Source organism: Bos indicus, chromosome 2 (genome assembly GCF_029378745.1).
Source record: "Bos indicus isolate NIAB-ARS_2022 breed Sahiwal x Tharparkar chromosome 2, NIAB-ARS_B.indTharparkar_mat_pri_1.0, whole genome shotgun sequence".
Taxonomy (NCBI): Eukaryota; Metazoa; Chordata; class Mammalia; order Artiodactyla; family Bovidae; genus Bos; species Bos indicus.
In genome coordinates this window covers 90374921-90391124 of record NC_091761.1, presented here as the reverse complement: position 1 = coordinate 90391124, position 16204 = coordinate 90374921, and the positions used below count along the sequence as shown (strand labels likewise).

Below are 16204 nucleotides of genomic sequence, written 5' to 3'. Positions count from 1 at the left end.
TCTTCCTCTGCTGCCTGTACCACTAGACGCCACAGCCAATTAGATGTTGTGGCAGTTCCTTTGGTTGACTGTCCAATAGCCATTCTCCCCTCCTCTCCAGCTAAAAGAAAACTGATTATTCAGGAACTTGCCTCTCAGGAAAGGTGATTTGCTGCTTCAGATGAGTAGCAAATCCTGACTATTTTAAAGCTGTCATCTAATTTCTGTTGCTAGCAGTTTAGGAGTGGATATGTGACAGTTTGATCAGTAAGATATGAAGAGGGTTCTGCTTTCTTTGAAAAAGCAGCAGACAGGAAGAGACACCCTCTCTTCAACTGGGCATTGTCAAACCTACATATGATCCCTGGGGACCGTGGCAGCATCTTGTAACCATGATAGGAACCAGCCTGAGAATTAAGGCAACAAAGGACATGAAGATGAATTAAAGAAAGATGGAAGGAAACTGGATTGTTGATAATGTCGTTGACCCATCAATTAATCAATCACTGAACCATATACTTTTGGACTTCTTATGTGAACTAATATTCTCATGGATTAAGCCATTGGATGGGGTTTTTCTATTCCTTACAGCCAAAACCATCTGTCCTTTCTTGTTTTCACCCTTACTCCCAATCGCCTGCCTGGCCAACTTTTATTTGAAGACAAAGATTAATTGTCATCTCCTTTATGACAGGGAAGACTGAAATGTCATTAGATCTTGTATTGATTTCCAGCTAATGTCCCATTCGACTACAAGATCCTTGGGGGAACCTTAATTTTTATATTTCTACTGTCCAGATGTTTGTGGAATAAATCAATGAATAGATGGTTCAGTTTTATATTTTGGTTCAGTTTGGGGCTCCCACAATATTTTCTTGTAATACCCAATGAAAATTCTTTCAAAAGAAACAATTGTTTACAAGGATGCTAATAAACTTGAATGAATTCATTATCTAGTATGTCAGATCATTTACCAGGTGCCCATGAACCTACTTAGGGATGGAGAGGAGTTAGAAGGAGAAAATGTGAATAGGTTTAGAGAAGAGAACTAAAATAAAACTACTCTTGGGAATTTATTTATGAAGGGCATTGAGAGTAACAAAAAGGTGTTAGTCAACATAACCTTCAGGAAAGTCTAAGCACTTTGGTTCTAAGAAATGTAACTTTTCAGAGTCATTTATTTTCTTCCAGAGGTAACCTCTATTGGATGTTCCCAGGTATCTTGTTATAAAAAAGGCAAAAATTTTTGAGAATAACTCCAAGGTGGTATTAAGCACAAGCTGGAATCAAGATTGCCGGGAGAAATATCAATAACCTCAGATATGCAGCTGACACCACCCTTATGGCAGAAAGTGAACAGGAACTAAAGAGCCTCTTGATGAAAGTGAAAGAGGAGAGTGAAAAAGTTGGCTTAAAGCTCAACATTCAGAAAACTAAGATCATGGCATCCGGTCCCATCTCTTCATGGCAAATAGATGGGGAAACAGTGGAAATGGTGTCAGACTTTATTTTTCTGGGCTCCAAAATCACTGCAGATGGTGATTGCAGCCATGAAAGTAAAAGACAGTTACTCCTTGGAAGGAACATTATGACCAACCTAGACAGCAGATTAAAAAGCAGAGACATTACTTTGTCAACAAAGCTCTGTCTAGTCAAGGCTATGGTTTTTTCAGTGGTCATGTATGGATGTGAGAGTTGGACTGTGAAGAAAGCTGAGCACCGAAGAATTGATGCTTTTGAACTATGGTGTTGGAGAAGACTCTTGAGAGTCCCTTGGACAGCAAGGAGATCCACCCAGTCCATCCTAAACGAAATCAGTCCTGAATATTCATTGGAAGGACTGATGCTGAAGCAGAAACTCTAATACTTTGGCCACCTGATGCGAAGAGCTGACTCATTCGAAAAGACCCTGATGCTGGGAAAGATTGAGGGCAGGAAGAGAAGGGGATGACAGAGGATGAGATGGTTGGATGGCATCACCGACTCAACAGACATGGGTTTGGGTGGACTTTGGGAGTTGGTGATGGACAGGGAGGCCTGGCGTGCTGTGGTTCATGGGGTCACAAAGAGTCTGACACAACTGAGCAACTGAACTGAAAAATACCAAGAAAAGTTAGAAGACAACATTACCGACTCTCATGAAAATCCTACCACTCTATGTCCCACATCATGCAACGAAGACCCTATATGCCACACTAAAACCTGAAGCAGCCAAATTAATATTTTTTTTAAAGTGTGATGAATAGAGTTAAATTAAACAATAATTTAGATGTGATCTGACTAATTCCCTTCTCTGGGACACCATCCTATTCCTTTATTTATATCACCTACAAAAGTGAAAGTGAAAGTGAAGTCGCTCAGTCGTGTCCAACTCTTTATGATCCCATGGACTGTAGCCTACCAGGATCCTCCGTCCATGGGATTTTCCAAGCAAGAGTACTGGAGTGGGTTGCCATTTCCTTCTCCAATCACCTACAAGTATTAGCATTATTTTTGTGGTCAGTCAAACCTACTATTGGGGCTTCCCAGGTGGCGCAGTTGTAAAGAATCCACTGCAATGCAGGATACAGAGGAGACACGGGTTTGATTCCTGGGTTGGGAAGATCCTCAGGAGTAGGAATGTCAACCCACTCCTGTATTCTTGCCTGGAAAATACCATGGACAGAGGAGCCTGGTGGGTTACAGTCCATACAGTCACAAAGAATCAGACACAACTGAGTTCACAAACACACAAACATACTATTAATTCATATTATACTTTAAATATAAATATCCACTAAGCCAATATCCACCATCCAATATCCACTAAGTCACAACTTTATTTAACTTGTTGACATTTTAAACCTAAAGTTTAAAAATTAAACCATGAAATTTGGTAGAAATGTATTGGCTTGCTGTTCATCAGGTTTTTTTATTTTATTAAAAAAAATTTTTTTTAATACTTTTCAGAGCAACTTTAGGCTCAGAGGAATATTCAACAGAAGTTACAGATTTCCTGTATACACCCTGCCCCCACACATGCACAGCCTCCCCCATTATCAACATCCCCCACAGAATGCTACATATGTCACACTGTATGAACCTACACACTCATCATTGTCATCTAAAGTCCGTTTCAATTAGATTCAGTCTTGGTGATAGTCTATGGGTTTGGACAAATTTATAATGAATGACATGTATCCACCATTATGGTGTCATATGTAGTTACCCGGTCCTAAAAATCCTCTGTGCTCTGCCTATTCATCACTCCCTTCCTCCTAACCCCGGGCAACCACCAATCTTTTTCCTGTCTCTATAGTTTTGCCTTTTTCAGATTGTCATTTGTACTCATGTACGATGTAGCCTTTTCAGATTGGCTTCTTTCACTTAGTAATATTCATTTAAGCTTCTTCCATGTCTTTTCATGACTTGACAGCTCCATTTCTTTTTCCTGTTGAATAATACTCTATTTTTTGAATGTACCACAGTCTGTTTTATTCATATGTTGTGACTGAACGGCATATGGCCTTAAAGGCCATATAGAGGTCTTTGGTTTCTAGGCTACTACATTTCCTGAGTAGATGACCTCAACCGGAACAACATCTTGGTTGTTTCGAAGGTTTGGTGATTAGGAATAAAGCTGCTATAAACATCTGTGTGCAGGTTTTTTGTGGACATAATTTTTCAACTGCTTTGGGTAAATAGCAAGGAGCATGATTGCTGGATCTTAGAGAGTGTTTCTTAGTTTTGTAAGAAACTGCTAAACAGCATTTTAAAGTGGCCTCTACCATTTTGCATTCCCACCAATAATTAGAGTTCCTGTTGCTCCACACAGCATTGGTGCTGTCAGTGTTCTGGAATTTGATCATTCTAAATCCAGGACGAATGTGTAGTGTACACATCAGCTTTTGGCAATATCTCAGTCTTTTGAATCATGATCCAATGCTAAACATCAGCTGCTTCTTCGAGAGTTGTGTGTTCTACAGATTTGATAGATACATGATGACTGGAAGGATGATAGACCTTGGAGACAGCCAGGCCTAAGATCTGTACCTTAACTCTGGTGTGCTACTATGGAGGAGTTAGTTAACTTCTTTGAGCCTCAGTTTCCTTCTTCTGTAAAATGGAAGTAATAAATGAATGGCCACAGTACTTACTTTAATGAGTTGTATGAATAAATTGCATGCCCTCTCTGATTTTATTCAAGTGATTAATAAAAACATTTGACCAGAATAGAACTCAGGGCTGAACCTCATACCACACCACTGCCAGCCTTTCTCCAGCAAGGCCACTGTTCTTTGAGCACACACACCCCATCATCCAGCCCACACAGTTCCCTCTTTCAGGTATATCTGAACAGGCTTTGCCAAATGCCTCACTAAAATTGAATACTCAGTAAGGAAGATTTCTCTGGACTATCTGTATATAGTTTCATCTCAGACTTTGAGTGCATAGGTACTATTTTTAAATTCTCTCTTAATTAGTTCCGCCTTGTTCTTCTAAAGGCCATATAGAAGTCTTTGGTTTCTAGGCTACTACATTTCCTGGGTAGATGATCCTCAGATGAAGTAATTTGAGTTTCCCAGCTTCTTTCAGAAGGACCCATTGTAGAAAATGAAACACGTGTTAGCTGAGACAGATCTCTCATTTTATTTGAGGCTTATGGGCGTGCACACATGCATGTGTGTCTGATGGTGCAATAGGACTTGAGTTACTACTTTGGAACTCTTGGCCTTTATTCGGTATCTCTGCCATCAAATCAGAGCTGAGATTCCTCATCACTTTTGCTATCATCACAGACAATAGAGTTCAGCAGAAGAGGACAGCCTGAAATTTAATTCTAACCAGCATCTCAATCCAAACTCCTACTGAAGTCTGGCTGGGATGGAGTGGTAATGTGTTTTGATAATCCAGTTAGCAAAGGAAGAGGCGCCCCCTAGGAAATCATAACAAAGAGTCTTCAGCAAGTACTTTTGTTGACAACTTTATCCAAGAAACCACCTTCCCTGGAGGCTTTTTTAAACTTTAGCCTAATCCTCTCCTTGGCCACAGAAGTCCTTTTGTTGGGGAAAATCGTAAGTGAACACAGGAGTGACAGGCCTCTGTTAAGCCTGTGCTCTGTCTCCAAAGTCTTTCAATTGTTGTCCCCATCTGTCCTGTGCTCCTTCTGGCCCAGGGATCTCTCTATCAAATAATAAAATGGATGAAATTATCCAGAAGTTCTCTTCTCAGATGATTTCTGTCTATGTCTCATTTTTGAGCCAGTCCCTGTTAAATTCTAGGCAAATGACAATAGCGATAACTGTTCACTGCTTTTTCTTCAAGTATTATGCGCTGTTGCCTAGGACGTTGTATTTAAAATGTTCCACATCACAGGTGATGGTATAAAACCCTTGGTCCAGTGTGGAGTTAGATTTGTAGCTTCTTAGTAAGCTGAAGCAAATTTAAACTGAAGCAACAGTAAAATAGCCCTGGAAGTGAATGAAGAATAAAAAAATGAAAATCATGAGTAACATCTTACAGATTGAGTGGGGAAATTCTGTGCAATATTGTTGCAAAGTTATTGATGGAATTACATAGATATTGACAGAAAGCTTGATAACAGATATGAACAGAGGTAGCATCTTACCCTGGTAATAAGAACTAAGAAAGCTTTCCCTGAGAAAGTTTTAAAAATAATCAAAATTTATCTCCAAATGTACAAACTATAGTTACACCTCACCACACCCTAACTGTTCAAAACGCACAAAGCTTTGAAACTATTTGTAAAGTGCTTGGCACATGTTATGTTCCCAGCAGAGTTTAGTCCCATTTCTCTATTGTAGATGTTAGTGTACATTTTCTCCATACCTGAAACTGACATTTTGAGGATCTTTTCAGAGTCTTAATTTTCAGGCATTGCTGCTAGTTATAAGTCCTAATATCCCAATTTACATTTTGAATCTCCTGAAAAGTGAATATTTTAACATAAATTTAATTTAGTGGAAAAGATTTACAGGCCCCAAGTGTCCATGTGATAACCGCTTTTAGTCCCTCACTCTGGCACTTCCAGATTTTGATCATCCCAAGCCATTTATTAAACAGTTTAATTGTTCCAGCCTTTCCTTATTGTGGTTCATCTCCTACGGGTTTATCTCCTTGCATTAGTACCAGAGGCCTAGGGACATCAGATTACTCCAATGCATACTCAGCCTGCCTTCTCCCTTCTTCAATTGCTGGCACAGGCATCACAAAATTTGTCATGCTGCTTTTAATTGATTTTATATTGTGACCAATTTACACCTACAGGTAACAATTCTTTGACTGTAGTTCAGAGAGGCGGGTAATCTCCCTACCTTCTGGTTGCTTAGTAAAACAGAATAACAACTCAATAGAAATAATTATTAATTCTTATGCAGCACTACCATCCAAGACCATTTCCATCAATGTCTTTGATAATTTTATCAAGGGCAAATCTTTCATGCTATAGAATGTAGCTAAAGTACATCCTACTTTCATAACTAGTGGGTTTAAAAATGGCATAATTACATAGTAAAATCTCTGCTCTAGAAATATTTTACTATCAAAATACCATATTATTATTGTATTGCCCATTGTAATTCCAGTTGTATATTGTCAAAATATAAACTTCAGAATTATACCTGAGGAAGAACTATAATTCTAAACTTCCCTGATCTCCCCAAATTTCTAAACACAATGATCTTAGAAAATCCGAAAGGCAGACATTCTTGATGTGTATATGTCTTTAACAGAGAAACTGGCAAAGAACTGAATCCTGCTATGTGAATGACGATGGGGCGAGGGTGGTGCAGGAAGCATGCCAGTCATTGCCATCTAGACCCCAAAAGTTCTGTCGGGAAGCATGACAAGCTGTAGTTGCCTGATGTATGATCAAACCTTAGGCTTGTTTGTGGTCTGGGATATAGCCAGAGTCACCTACAGGGATGGCTGGCTCTGTGCATGGGTCTCACCTTGACTCCTCTGTCTGGATTACTGTCCCCTCTACTCACTGTGGAAATGCTCTTATAAGATCTACGAATGTCTGGACTGTGGTGGATTTAGGAGTTGTCCCTCCTGGCTTCCTGTGCCTGCCAGCAGAACTCTAGGGTATGGAAGCTTTGGGAAAAACCTCGACAGCACCCTTCTCCCTCAGGATTGCCTTGGAAGTCTGGGCTGCCCTAGGCTGATGGAGGAGACTCCTGAGAGCAGCTGAGTCTGTGACATTTGTGGATGGCTCCTGTCTCCCAGGACCATGAGGTCCTGGTGGTTCCCAGACCGCACCCTGGAGAGGACACTCTGTAACCAGTGGTGCAAAAGCCTGTAGCGGTGATGACTGGGTTTTCACAATCCTCCAAAACCACCTCCTAGGTGGGGCTAGACTCTGAATCAGGTCTTCTCTGGCACTTGGGGGCAAGCCAGGTGGTAATTTGCACCGCTATGGTGACCAACCATCCTGGTTTATCCAGGACTGTGTCAATTTTAGCACTGAACATCCCACATCCTGGGGCACCCCTTGGTCTCGAGCAAATGGGGAAAGCTGGTCACCCTGACATCTGATTTTTGTCTTGTCAGCTGACAGTGAGAATTACATAGTTAAGGGAACTTAACGTGCCAATGGCCCTGGAGGAGGAAATGGCAACCCACTCCAGTATTCTTGCCTGGAGACTCTCATGGACAGAGGAGCCTGGTGGGCTACAGTCCATAGGGTCGCAAAGAGTGGGATACAACTGAGTGACTTCACTTTCACTTTTCACTTTCACGCATTGGAGAAGGAAATGGCAACCCACTCCAGTGTTCTTGCCTGGAGAATCCCAGGGACAGAGGAGCCTGGTGGGCTGCCGTCTATGGGGTCACATAGAGTCGGACACGACTGAAGCGACTTAGCAGCAGCAGCAGCAGCAACATGCCAATGGAGTCCTGTATTCCGGTGCACCAGCTCAAGGCCTTACAATGACATGTACGGGTCATCTTAGGAGTCTTGTCCCTCCCCTAGGAGGGGGAGCTGATGCACACTGATGCCACCTCCTCTCACAGCCTGTGGAGCTTAGGCCTCTGTGCCCAGAGTGAGAATGAAGAGCCAGGCACAGGACAGAGATCTCTGAACCCAGGAACCAGGTCTTCACTGGAGAGTGAATAACTTTCAGTTCCATCCTAGGCCCCACACTGTTGGAACCACTTACCTGGAAGATCTTGGTAATCTCACCCTTTCTTTTTACCAGCATTTGCTAAACCCAGCTGGGTGGTGACCTTTCCCGTAGGAGGCCAAAAGGTCACACATTTCTGGCTTCAGCCTCACTCCTGAAACTGTAAACAATGATTCCTCTGTAGGGAACAAAAGAGAAAAGCACCAACATATTATTTCCTGGGAATCTTTCACGATGTGTTTTTTTATGTCTGTTGTAATATTTGTCACCCAAAGAGATGTCAAAATGTGAGCCGGATTTATCCACCAATAACTTATACTGACTCACGGATAACTCACTTTACTGAATAGCTGTTAAGTGCCTTCTGTTCGATTCAATTCATTTCAATGCATATTTACCAAATGAACACTTGGGTAAGGCACTAGGCTTGGTGTTGAAGGTGGTAAAACTAGGAGTGGAACTGGGAGGCACATACACACTAACAACAAGGGCCAAAATCAAGCCAAGGAGTCCCAGCGACAACAGGCAGTGAGCCTGGTGCTAGGTCAGATACATTTTGGAAAGTTTCAAATTTCTGTTACATTAGATTGCTTTGGCAATCTATTTAAGTAGACTCTAAACTGCAACTTTTGTAAATTAAAAAATGGGGGGGGGGCAGAATATATGTATATTATATATTTGGTTAGCTTAGAATGCTGGCAGTTTGCATTTTTATAAATGAGTTAAATGGGTAATATTTGTTTGTTTGTTAAGTGGATATTATTCCTGGGTGCTTATTATGCTAAAGATATGGGCCAAGTTCCCTAAAAGTTAACATTTTAAGGGGCTCACCTGCAAAATGGGGATAATAAAACTTCTGGGCAGATTGCTATAAGTTTAAAGAACATAATACATGCCAAACATCTTTGGTTGTTCTGATACTATATATATGTGTGTGTGTGTGTGTGTGTGTGTGTATGTATGCTAAGTCACTTCAGTCATGTCCAACTCTTTGTGACCCTAAGTAATGCAGCCCACCAGGGTCCTCCATCCCCGGGATTCTCCAAACATGAATACTGGAGTGGGTTGCCATGCCCTCCCCCAGGGAGTCTTCCTAACCCAGGGATTGAACCCATGTCTCCTGCGTCTTTCTGCATTGGCAGGTGGGTTCTTTACCACTAGGCCCACTTGGGAAGCCCATTCATGTATATAATTAATTAAGTTAAATTCCCTTATTATAGTTTTTATTGGGGTTTCCAGAGTAGTGAAATAAGATACACATGCTATACCTTGCTGCTTGTGGCATCTTAGCTCCCTAACCAGGGATCAAACCCGAGTTCCCTGCAGTGGAAGCATGGAGTCTTAATCACTGGACCACCAAGTAAGCCCCACACCATGTATTCTTAATAACTAGTAGCCACTGTTATTAACTAGTTATTAACTAGTTAACTAGCCACTGTTATTAGCTAGTAGCATCAGCACAGATACCATCTGAGAAAAATATCCAGGGACAACAGCCACAGTGTCACGAAAGCACGTCGATAAAACCTGCTCAGGACATCTTTCTACCTGGGCATCACTTTTTCAAGGCTCACAAGCTGCACAAACCGGTTGCTCTAAATACTGCACAATTTCACAAAAAGAGAAGCTCCAGCTTTGGTGCACCACAAGCATAAAATGCATCAATATTGTTTGCTCGAAGCTCCTCACACCAAAAGGGGAGAAATAAACTTGCAATGCCTGCTCTGCCTTGGCTGCCTGGGGTAAACCCTGACTCCTTGGGTTTGGAATTACATATTTGCCAGACTGGAAAGGGGAGGCATCAAGTCTTGTTGATATGCATAATGTATTTTCCCAGGCACATTATAATGTGCAATTTTGTATTCTACTTTCTTTTTAGCTCCTGTTGTAGCATAAACAGTTCAAATAAGCAGTGCATATTAAACTTTACAGATAACTCTCAAATTGGCTCAAGTCCAAACCATTTTGGGAGCTTCCCTCAGGGAGATACATCCTCTTGCCTTGGGGACAGTGACATGAAAAATGTCCCTCAAAAGCAACAGTTCCTCAGCGGCAATGAGGGAGATGAAGGAGAGAGAGCAGAAAAAGGGGCAGGAGAGGGAGAGAGAGGGAGAAAGAGGAAGAGAGAGACAGACAGGGAGGGAGAGAGAGGCAGAGAGAGAGAGAGGGAGGGAGAGAGAGAAAGTGAAAGAGAGGGAGGGAGGAGACGGGAAGGAGGATGGGGGTGGGGGGGACACGTGCAGCAGAACAGTGCTGGGAAAGCAACCAGTTAATCAAAGGGATTCCAATTTGGCCATGGACTGCCCGACTCTCCTTCCCAACTCATAGAAAAAGAAAAAGAAAACAAGAGGGAAGAAAAAAAGAAGGAAAAAAGCAGCCGAGTGGTTTTCCTGTAGCAATCTCACAAATGCAAAACCTTCCATTCGCTGACTGCTCATTAGCTTACTGAATCTGACAGCATAATTATCGAAGCTGCTTTGCACTTAGAATAAATAAATACAAAAGTGAGTGTTTAAAAATTTTTTGAGAAGGAAAATTCAGTCATCCAGACAGTACGACAAGTTTATTTAAAACTTTTAGATTCTTATGTATTTAGATCATTTCGGAATGAGATAATGCCATAGTTGTCTTTCAGTCTAATTGAGTTCTAAGCTCCTGGCTGTTGGCTGTCACCGCTTTCAAACTTTGCTTTAACTTTCCTTCCTTTAGAAATCTGATCCTGGTGTCTCCATTTACTCTTCCTGGGCTGATAACCTGGTGGAGTCTCAGTGCACTGGAGTGCAGAGAGTGACTTAATGGGATTGAGGGGCTAAATAACCTTTCACAGGAAACAAGATAATCAAATCTCTTCTACTAGCCTGTAATGGCTGAAAGAGAAAGCACAAGTAGAAAAGAAAGCTTGGAAATTAAACCATCATTTCTAAATGTCTTGTAATTTCCCTTGTCACGTGGTTTTTGCGCTGCTCTTACACATCATCAATCCATCAGCTGGAGTTGCTTAGTGCATTTAATTATTCAGAGTGCACACAGCCTCCGTGACTGTGCGGTAATTTTAGCTCATGTGTATGTATATAGGCTTCATATCTTCAAAGCCCAAAGGATCACACAGTACTTTAAATTGAAGTTGCTAACTAACACGGAGTGCACTTAAAACTCTGACTAGGGGCATAGCACATATGCATTTCCGATTAAAGCAGATGATCTTTCCTTTTAAAATTAATTAGTGCCTATTTATCTTTTCCTCTCCCTCCCTCCTCTCATTCTCCCAGGACCACATTTACATTGAACTCTTGAATTCAGTGAGTTAAAAGCTGTATAAAATAAACATTCTGTTAATCTGGGGTACAGGAAACTAATGTTAACCCATTGTGCAGACTGAGAAACTGAGATTTATGAAGGCCAATAATACATGTGATGCTGGAGGAGAAAAGAAGAAAACTTAGGTTCTTTAGCTCTCAATTCAGAGCTTGAACTCCCTGTACCATTTGTCTTACCTCATTCCTTTAAACACTAAAGGCAATATAACATCCACATGAAAGAAAACTGAAAAAAGGAAAAAATTACCCACCATTCCCTTTAACTAGAAGAGCATTTTTATTTTTGTACTCTACATTCCAGTTTTGTTGATATGCATAATACATTTTCACTGGTGCGTTATAATATGCAATTTTGTATCCCACTTTCTTTTAGCATAAACATTTCCATACTACTCTACACTCCTGCGAATTACCATTTTAAATGGTTACATAGTACTGTATGCTGAGTCAATATAATAATATCTATCCAACCAGTTCTTCTGTTGAATATTTAGTTTCTTTATTTAAAAAAAATTATAGACAACACTGCAATGAACATTTTTATGCATCTAGGGTTTTTTTTTTTCCCCTGTTCAATTGTTTCTTTGGATGATTTCCAGGAACCTAAGTATAAGGTTGAATGTTATTTTTATGGCTCCTGGTAGGTATGGCAAAATGCTTTGCAAAGGTTGCCCCAACTAAAACCACCGCCTGCAGAGAATCATCGTACTACAACCTTCCCAGCACAGGGAGTCATTAAGTTGAAGGGAAAAATAACTACTTTAACAGTTATTTGTATTTATTTAATCACTAGTTCGACTGCCTATTTATCCCACGTGTTAGTGTGCTCTTTTCATTTCCTTTGTATAATTTGCTGTTTTATATGTTTGCCCAATTTTCTGTTGGATTCGATTCCTGATATTTTTCTGACAAAACTGAATAAGTAATGCTGCTGCCAAGTCGCTTCAGTTGTGTCCGACTCTGTGTGACCCCATAGATGGCAGCCCACCAGGCTCCGCCGTCCCTGGGATTCTCCAGGCAAGAACACTGGAGTGGGTTGCCATTTCCTTCTCCAATGCATGAAAGTGAAAAGTGAAAGTGAAGTCGCTCAGTCGTGTCTGACTCTTAGCAACCCCATGGACTGCAGCGTACCAGGCTCCTCCATCCATGGGATTTTCCAGGCAAGAGTACTGGAGTGGGGTGCCATTTCCTTCTCCGAATAAGTAATAGTAAGGAAAAAATAATAACCACCACTGATTAAGAAATCTTAAAACCCAAGGGTGACTGTGTTATTCTCCACCACCACCCCACGCAAAAAAACCCCAACAAAACAAAACCCTAACAAAGACAAGATGACATTAAAGATTAAGGAAGAGATCAGGGGTTTGAGTCTTTATTAAAGATAAGATTGAGTCCTCTTAGTTGTGAGATATTAAATATGTTACCTGGGGGCATGTGACATCTTCCCTAGGATGAGGAGTGGAAGAGAGTGGCTTGGGAGGCTGACCTACAGTCAAATCTTGCCTCTCCCACTTACTAGCGGTGTAACTTTAAGTAATTGGACCCAATTTTTTAATATGTAATATTAGGAAAACAGCTCCATCCTTGCCAGTTACTATCTGAATGAGAATTTATGTAAAACACATAGATGTCCAAGAAATAGCAGACACTATTCTTCTTCTATGGGTGTTAGGGACTCATCCATATAATGAAGATATGGAACAGTGAGTCCCAAGATCCTTTTCTTGTCAAAAGGTCTCTGACTCCTTCCTGAAGCATTTATCTTTATTTGGAGATTCAGTTCATGATGCTAACAAATGTAACCAACTTAAGAGCTTGGTAGAGCTGAGGAACTTGGTTAAGTCAGATTTTTCCTACCAAGGCAACTCTACACAACACATAAGCCAAATCACAACCCAACAACTTGTATTCTAGTGTATTAAAATGGGCTGGGGACAACACTGAGCATGGAAGGTGGAGAAGTGTGTTATAGAGGATAACTTGCTTTTTAAGTACTGATTAGTGGAGGATTTAAAAAGTAGACAGAGTCAGTTCAGTTCAGTTGCTCAGTCATGTCTGACTCTTTGCAACCCCATGAATCGCAGCACACCAGGCCTCCCTGTCTGTCACCAACTCCTGGAGTTCACTCAAACTCATGTCCATCGAGTCGGTGATGCCATCCAGCCATCTCATCCTCTGTCGTCCCCTTCTCCTCCTGCCCCCAATCCCTCCCAGCATCAGAGTCTTTTCCAAAGGGTGTAGACAGAGTAGTCTGAGTTAAATTACAAACTCCTAGAAACAGAATAGGATTGAGAGACTTGGCTTGGAATCTCCCTTCCCCACCAAACCCAGCCTCTAAACCCTGACCTGTGGAATGACAAAATATTCTGGTTAAACTTTGACTAGACTAGACAATAAAAACAATAAACAGAGTAAGATTTGATATCATTAGCACACAAACAGTTAAACTAAGCTTTTCTAGTACATGTTAAAGAATGTTTAAATTGAATGTCATTGCAAGAAGGCATACAGTGACAAAGAGTAAAACTTAGGATGGAATATGAGTCAGGATTGCACTATTTTAACAAAGAAGACACCTGTGGATGACATTAGATGGCATTCAGAGGAGGATGACTTTCCTCTCCCTGGATATCCTTCCTCCCCATCATCTTTCAGGGCTTCCCTGATCCTCAGTTGGTAAAGAATCTGCCTGCAATACAGGGGATCCCAGTTTGATTCCTGGGTTGGGAAGATCCCCTGGAGAAAGGATAGGCTACCCACTCCAGTATTCTGGCCTAGAGAATTCCATGGACTGTATAGTCCACAAGGTCACAAAGAGTTGGACACAACTGAGCGACTTTCACTTTATCATCTTTCAAGACCTCACCAACCCATCCTGGGCCTCTACAGCTGGAGTTTAATCTCGCCTCCTTTGAACTCCCAGAGCACTTCACACTTGGTCTATGGCTGTTTATCTTCTTGTCTCATTTCCTTAAGGACTGTAAGCTCTTTGAGGACAGAGTCTAAGACTAATTCATTTTTGTGTCCTTCAATCTCCTATCTAATCTTCAAGTGCTTAGTCGCTCAGTCTTGTATGACTCTTTGCAACTGCATGGACTGTAACCTGCCAGGCTCCTCTGTCCATGGGATTTTTCAGACAAGAATACTAGAGTGGGTTGCCATTTCCTTCTCCAGGGGATCTTCTCGACTCAAGGATTGAACCCGAGTCTCTTACATGTCTTGTATTAGCAGGTGGATTCTTTACCACCGAGCCACCAGTGAAGCCCCTCATATCTAATAGACCCTCAGCAAATCTTCCGTGAATGAAATAATGAATGAATGAAAATGAAAATAATCTTCCATGAATGAAAATAATTCTCCCACTCTGTTAGAAATCTGAGCCTATGGTGGGTTCATAGTCTCGAGATAAGCAGAATAGTTGGAATAGGTTCAGAATAGAATAATGAAACAAAATAATTAAAAGGTAAAAGAAACAGAATCTATATTGGGGGTTTGTGTATGTGGAGAGAGAAGTCAAGGGAACCCAGCTTTATAATATGATATTGAGGAACCTTCAAATATATTAAGGAGATATTATTAAAAGAAGGCTGGAAGTTCTTTTATTGGAGCAAAACAAAAAATTTCTCAGATTTTAAGGGGGCAAAATGAATAAGGCCTGCTGATGAATTACCAGAGTATAGATAGTAGAGTGATGTGATGAAGTGTTAGTTTCTCAGTCGAGTCCGACTCTTTGAGACCCCATGGACTGTAGTCTGCCAGGCTCCTCTGTCCATGGAATTCTCGAGGCAAGAATACTGGAGTGGGTTGCCATTTCCTTCTCCAGGGTAGAGGTCAATGCCATGCCTACAGGTACCAAAGTATGTGATGACAAAAAGGACTCTGGTAAATTGTTTTTGCAAAATTACTTGTGAAACAATTGCAAACTTTTAAGTTTTAATTTTTTTTAAGATGCTGAAACCTGTTTTAAAGGAGAAGGGGGATTTAGTCCAGGAAGGAATGGGAGAGGCTCAAGCCTGGGATTTGGAAAGCAAAATGGGACCAACCCACAGAAAGAGACAGCCTTTGATGTTCTGACGATCAAGGACCATGGCTTAAGCACCAGACTCTTAAATCACGTGGCATTTACTGCCCGAGATTAAAAAAAAAAAAAAAAACACTTTTCTGGATCAGTGTCTGTGGTTCCAAATGGCTCCGTTCCAAAATTAGTTTTAACTTTCCAAGGGTAACATTTGGAAGCCTGGCAAGAACTGAGTGGAGCCAGTTTCTAGAAGGGGCAGCTTAATGATTTTCTACTCCCCTCACTTTCAAATCGTTAAGCAGCGTTCTTTTCCCAGAGCCCAAGTTCATGCTGAGGGCAAAGGGAATTAAACGAAGAAGCTGAACCTGCAGCTAAGATTAGAGAGTTGCCAAGGGCCTAATTTTAGGTCCTAGCTGCCCCAGCTGACATCCTGCACTGCTGGCTCAGCTGTGAGGACCACAAGTGTGGCCATAAGCCGATGGCTGTGTGGGTACAACGTCTCCCCGGCCATCTGCAAAAGCAATTAGCTTGCTGTTGGGTGTGTTTTGAGAGAGACTACCAATAATTTCTCCTTCCACAAATGTTTCTTCAGGTGTTCAAGAGTCAATAAGGGAGGATGTCAGTGCTTGGCAGAAATTTCCACATGCTTGCCATTCTAGTAATCACGCTTTTCCACTTAAGATTGCTCTCCGAAGGAGAACTAAGCCTAGAATTCCTGGATTTTGTGGCAAGTGACTCCTTCCCCTTCGATTTCTTCTGGCCATAAG

At 41.3% G+C, this 16204-nt stretch overlaps 1 protein-coding gene across 2 annotated transcripts in view; it reads right to left on the bottom strand.

The window, feature by feature from the left end:
* Window positions 1-2717: 2717 nt before the first annotated feature.
* Window positions 2718-16204, bottom strand: part of CDK15 (cyclin dependent kinase 15) — a 96398-nt gene continuing 82911 nt past the window's right edge. Inside the window, exons 13-14 of one of the 2 annotated variants that reach the window (XM_070770232.1) lie at window positions 8139-8280; window positions 2718-5429 (exon numbers count right to left, since the gene is read on the bottom strand). In XM_070770232.1, the coding sequence (XP_070626333.1) occupies window positions 8171-8280 (110 nt within the window). In that variant the 3' untranslated portion in view covers window positions 2718-5429; window positions 8139-8170. Of the gene's footprint in view, window positions 8281-16204 lie in introns of both variants that reach the window. The other variant, XM_070770226.1, reaches the window with a different exon arrangement.